The 6,348-nt window shown below is 39.3% G+C and overlaps 1 protein-coding gene across 1 annotated transcript in view; it reads left to right on the forward strand.

The window, feature by feature from the left end:
• The window catches only part of LOC108165646 (GTPase IMAP family member 4-like), a 15,917-nt gene extending 10,332 nt beyond the window's left edge, over positions 1–5,585 (forward strand). Inside the window, exon 3 of the mRNA XM_017303497.1 lies at positions 5,293–5,585. Within this exon, the coding sequence (XP_017158986.1) occupies positions 5,293–5,585 (293 nt within the window). The remainder of the gene's footprint in view (positions 1–5,292) is intronic.
• The last annotated feature ends 763 nt before the right edge of the window (positions 5,586–6,348 follow it).

Here is a 6,348-nt window from a genome sequence, read left to right on the forward strand (position 1 = left end):
TAATTGCCAATAATTTCCATCTGTTGTCTATTCCATTTGCACAACTGCACGTGAAATTAATTGTCAATCAGTGTTGCTACCTAAGTGGACAGTTTGATTTCACAGAAGTTTGATTTACTTGGAGTTAAATTGTGTTGTTTAAGTGTTCCCTTTATTTTTTTGAGCAGTGTATATTAGATGAATGGGCCAATAGGTTCGACTATCGGAGCATGGTGGGGTGTTTAAATAACACACAAAGGCAGTTAAATGAATTTAAACAACAACTGGCTTTAGTGACATAAACCATAAAATTGACAAACAGTTGTACAAGACACACAATTATGAAAATAAAATTACACTAATCTGAATTCTAAATAGTAATAGGCAACAGATTAATCAATTTCAGTTCCAATTAGGTTCAACTCAAGACCGTTCACATGAGGAGAATTTCCTACACAGCAGTTTGTTATAAAGTTTAAAATAAAAACTGGTCCAAAAGGTAAGGTCAGAAATTCCAGGATTAAACAATAAGAATGAAAAATGTTAGTCAGTGGTCTCACTCATAACCAACTGAGTGTGAAGATGTGAGTGATACAGGCCTACCGCACCGCGGGGTGCAGCAGGACACCAAATGGAAAAGAATGAATCCAGTTTTTTTGAAGTCCAGGTGGGAAGGCTCGCCATCAAAGTCACAGGAGGAATCCACCACAGGAACAATCCAGCATAAAAAAATTAAAAAAACTTGACCGATCTCAATGCGACACGTTCGGGACAACAATATGGTGGCTCTCAGTCCGGACCCGTGGGGCACTTCAACTGAACGGAGAACAAGATGAACGTTGAGGAAACCAGTAGCCGTTAGCTCTAACAGTGCTCGGCAGAAAAACGGAAGTTCAGTCTTTGTTTTTCTCACTTCACAACCTCCAGCTTAGAAGTCGGATGATAAACARCCATTCTATCTAGGAAAGGGTTTGTTTAGAGTTTGCATCCAGTACTATAACCATCTTAACACAGACTATCACAGCTGCACAGCTTAACTGTTTTCTTCTCATGGCGGATCTCTCCCGCTCACAGGGAAGAAGGGCGGGACTTGCAGCGGCAACTCTGAATTCTGATTGGTTTAAACACACTGGAAACTAAACTTCCTATTGGCTAGGTAAACCAACTAGCTTCCCTAACCTCCGTTTCTTAAAGAGGCATCCCCATTTTGTGTGGGTTACACACACACACACACACAGTCGTACGCTACTATCCAACAGGGGACATTCCATTGACTTCCATTCATTTCTACAGCCTAACCCTAACCCTTTTCCTAACCCTAACCATCACATACCTAACCCTTTTCCTAACCCTAACCATCACATACCTAACCCTTTTCCTAACCCTAACCAAAAGTCAATTCACACCTTAGTCCTAACTGCAACCCCTGACCCTAAAACAGGGTCATTTCCAAGAGGGGACCTACAAAATGTCCCCTCTTCAACGGTGAGTCCCCTGTTGGTCAGTGTAAAATGACACGCATGTCCCCTGTTGGATAGTTACACATGAACACACACACACACACACACACACACACACACACACACACACTGAGGATTACGCAACAGTTTTTAACACATATTTCCTCCAGATACATTTGGTATTTTCCACGCTTAATGCAACTCGACAGCTGGTTAACAAATTCAACATAAAGACAGGCGAATATTACACAAGCCTAGTTCAAGAATTTTCTTAACCTTTTTTGAGGTACCGAACCCACCAGTTTCATATGCGCATTCACTGAACCCTTCTGTAGTGATAAATAAAATGTGGTTTTTYCCCCCCACCCAAATTCAAGACATATCACTAAGTCTTCTTAAAAGGTAGAGTCTCTGAGAACAGTTCTTCAAAATATAGTCAGTGTTTTCAGCAAAGTTGAGCTGACTGTCCAGAAACGACCCAAGGTATTTAAAATTTGCCACAGTTTTAACAGGTTGGCCATCGAGAGAAACTGGAATCACTTTAAGGTCTTGTTTAGGTTATTTAATTAGCTCTACATTCTTGAGAGAATGAACAATTTATAATAAATAATAAAGACATTGCGGTATTCTGATTTAGTAATGTAATTATATTAGTTGTGTTACCACCCCCACGCCACTAGAGGCAGTAGCAACCCCGAAAAGATGCCCGCCGAACCCCTGAGACCGACCCATCAAACCCAGGTTAAGAACCACTGACCTAGTGCTAACATTAGCTAGCACAATATGCTACCGGGTATTGCGGCAGACAAAATATGCGTCTGTCGTTATAAGTTGTGTAAGATTTCTAATTTGAAACAGGGTGCAGACTTTAGTAGCTGCTTAACGGTGTAATTTTGTGAAGATTACTTACCTTTCACATTCTGTCTCCCGTCACCGAAGCCCTGCAGTTCCGGACAGAGTTCTGAGATCTCAGGGAGTCATCCACTTTAGTCAGCGCTAACTAATCGGAACACGTCTTACATTGCGCGTCCTTAAGCTCGTCCCAGAATGTTCATGGAAGCTTCGCAAAAGCAAATAAAGTTGTATAAGCAAGAAAATGAGTTCAACTACAAAACAGGAGCTTAAAAAAAATATAAAAATAAAATTAGCTTCAAACAAAAATTTGCGATTTCAATTCATAAAAAAACTCTAATTTTTTTTGTTTCGTAAGATTAAAAAGTTTTTAAGATTTTTTTGTTTGAATTTTTTTGTTTGACATATTTTTTAAATTGAATAATTGTGAAACAAATCTAACTCCATACATAAAGAGTCAAAGTTTGTTACATTTTAAACTTAATTGTCCGACAGTGACAATTAAGTAAAATTAAATTATTGTCCAATATAATAGAGAAATTAGTTYTGTTCTCTCTTGTATTTTTACAGAATTGACAGAAACCAAAAATCTTTATAGATTTATATGCAGAGAAAATATACATCTTTACATATCCAAACATCAGCATCTCRGCTTTAAGCCACATTTTATAAAATCAAGTRATWTCGATGGTCACTCTACTCACCATCTGCCCCAACCTGACCCAAAAAASGTTTTGCGTCTTTAATATTGTTAAAGGCACATCATATCTCATCCGCTATGTGTAATTCTGCAGGACAAAAAGAAAAGGTTTTGCCAACCAATTRAGGGACAACTGTGGAGTCAGAATCACATAATTGAAAAATACAAAGTTTGCAGTGACAAGGATTCATTTGGTTTACACAGAAGTTACTTATTCTGTCCTTGAWATGTTTAAAAACATTCTGACWGTTACAGAATCTCATGTTATTGATGTTYTCAATACTTGATAAAATCAGACAATAAAAGGCAACTGTGATAATTCTTCACAAAAAATATTACTGAATTATGAAACTGTTTTCAAGTAGGTAAGCAAATATAGGCTGATTCCATAAATTAGAATATGACTGAAAAGTTCCTTTGTCAACAATTTCATCACCAAGTGAAAGACATTATGTAGATTAATTAGATTACTTCTGTTTTATGTTTCATAGTATGTTTAATACTTGCTAAAAGATCATTTTCAAAAGGCAATAATCTGACAAACYTGATCAGGATGTATATCCCTATTTATTGAWTGAGATTGTATGGCATTCACATTTAAGTTTTGGGATTATTCTTGGCACTAAAAAAGAAAACGCCTTTCAGTAACTGTGCGTGCATCAGCTCCCTTCCCCCCAGCTCCTCCTTGTCCCCACCAACTTGCAACACAAAGTTACGCCCTTGTTTAACTGTGAACCACTTCAGACAAAAAACAGAAACAATCCGTGCAAAGGACTCAAGAAGCCTCTGGCAATACTGCAGACAGATACCGTTTGGTTTCGATCACGCTATTTTGAACAGTCACGCAGTTCAAGGTTGTATCAGTGAGGAACGTTAATATCTGGTTTTCCTGTTGGGCGTTACATTACATCAGTTTTTAATAAAAAGTGGAATGCACGAAACAGATTCTGGATTCTGTCCAAGGTTTGAGAGATATTCTGCTGATCCTCAGACGTTTTGTTTTTACAAACATACAACTGTCACTCTATCTGTCTCCACTTTATCACAACATTTTCCAGGGCCCAAGGGATAAGCGAACTAAGTGGTTGCTTAGGACAGTGTTGTAGTACTGGAGATCGGTCTTGGTCTTGAGACAGGTCTTGAGACCATTGTTTGATGGTCTCGGTCTCGGACTCGACCGCATTTGGTCTCGGTCTTGTCTCGGTCTCGGTCGCTGAGGACTCGGCATTTTATTTCAAGACCAGTCGAGACCGCAACTGTGAAAATATCACTAAACGTACAACATACTGTCCCGTTTATTTGTTAATGTCTTTGTTTTCAGTGGATGCAAAACACACAGATTAAAATCCAAGTAATTACGTGTTTCTGTTACTCTGAAACATATTTGCCGTGTTTGATGTTTGTTGTACATATAGTCACAGAATAACGAGGTAATTGTCTAAGTTTGTCGTTTATTGAATATTCAGAAACTACAGCGGCTGTGATCCACCAAGACAAAGGTAAAACAACCCGAACAAGTGATCAACTCTACACCACTTGCACCTTTTTACTCTCCGTCTCTCTCTCCATCATTTAAGCACACCCGTTGCCGTGGCAACCGCCTGCGCTCCACAAGGCGTTAAAAACGTGATTACGTTTTTAACGTAATCACGTTAAAAACATAACATTCAGTCCGTTACGTTAATAGGTTTTCAGGCTTAATATTTATTTTGCGATCATTAATAAGCTTCTCTGAACACAGCGGTGGTTGATTAGTTCATTTTAAACTCCTGCTCTGCTGGAACCGAAACGCACAGAATTGCGCAACACCTTGTTGAAACAATAATTACTGAGATTATTATTGTTGTTGGGTCATTAATTTGAACACATTTTGTTGATTTTTTTGTTTGTTCTTTAATAAAGTTACGGACGTTTTGATAAGGAGTCAGAGGAGGACGTGCTGCTCTCAGGATCCTGGCGACGTTCAGTTTGTATTAAGGCCTCCCGCGATCGACATATTACAGTCCTGCTCTAGCAAGATCCGAAACAATATGAAATGGAGAAAAAAAGTTATTTATCAACTGATTAAGTCTGTTTTAGATTGTTCTTGAAAAACGAATCAGTCACGGGCCTAATTAGTGAGCGCACTCGCTGCTGCACAGTGAACCCACTGATTTTGTACAGCACACAGCTCCCCTCTCTTGCAGGTACTGCGTAGCCCCTCTAAATCTAAGTAACCCCCTTACTTTCACCCCTGGGGATGAAGTTCTGAGTACAACTTGATCATGATTCTAATTCAGATTCAAACCTTTTTCTTCGCAGGAAGAAACATTACAAACAACGATGAGTTGAGGATCGTGATGGTGGGGAAGACTGGGATTGGGAAGAGCGCTACTGGAAACACCATTCTGGGTGGAGAGTGCTTTAAGTCCGAATGCAGCGCCAAATYCATGACTGTAAAATGCTCCAAATGCTCCAGTAATGTGGATGGACAGCAGGTTGTTGTCACTGACACTCCAGGTCTGTTTGACACCAGATTTGGAAAAGATAAAACCATCAAAGACCTGAGTCWGTGCATCTGTTATGCTTCTCCTGGACCCCACATCTTCCTGTAGATCGTTCAAGTCAGCAGATTGACAGCAGAAGAAAAACAATCAGTGCAAAAGATTCAAGAACTCTTTGGAGAGGCAGCAGACAGATATTGCATGGTTCTGTTTACTCGTGTAGATGACCTTGAAGGCACCATTGAATATTATTTGTCTAAAAGCCCAGAGCTGCTGGATCTGGTGTCCAGATGTAACAACCAGTATCATGTCTTCAACAATAAGATGAAAGACAAGAAACCTCAAGTTACTGAGCTGCTGGAGAAGATCAGAACCATTGTTGACAGGAATGGAAGAAGTCACTACACCAATGAGATGTTCCAAGAGGCTGAGAGGGAAATCGAACAGAAGAAACAAATCCTGAAGGAGAAAGAAGAAGAAATATGTGGAGAGAAAGAAGAACTGGAGAAAAAAATAAGAGAAAAGTACGAAAAAGAGATGCATAGAATCCAGGGTGAGAGAGAGAAAAAGGAGAAAGAGAGAGAGGAGAAGAGAAGAGGAAGAGGAAGAGGGAAATGGAAAGAATAGAGGCAGAAATAAAGAAGATAGAGAGCAAGTTTGGAAAAAAGACGAAAGAACTTGAGGAGCAAATGCAGAGAAATTAAAGCAGAGAAATCCAGGCTGCAGAACGAGCAGGAAGCCAGATTGAGAAATGAAATTGAAGCCAGGGCCATAGCTGACTTTGAAAGACGTCGTGTTGAGCAATGTGTAACACAGTGAGGTCACAGGTTGTTACCTAGCAGTTATTAGACATTAAAACAGAAGTAATAAGATG

Source organism: Poecilia reticulata, unplaced genomic scaffold (genome assembly GCF_000633615.1).
Source record: "Poecilia reticulata strain Guanapo unplaced genomic scaffold, Guppy_female_1.0+MT scaffold_307, whole genome shotgun sequence".
Classification (NCBI taxonomy): Eukaryota; Metazoa; Chordata; class Actinopteri; order Cyprinodontiformes; family Poeciliidae; genus Poecilia; species Poecilia reticulata.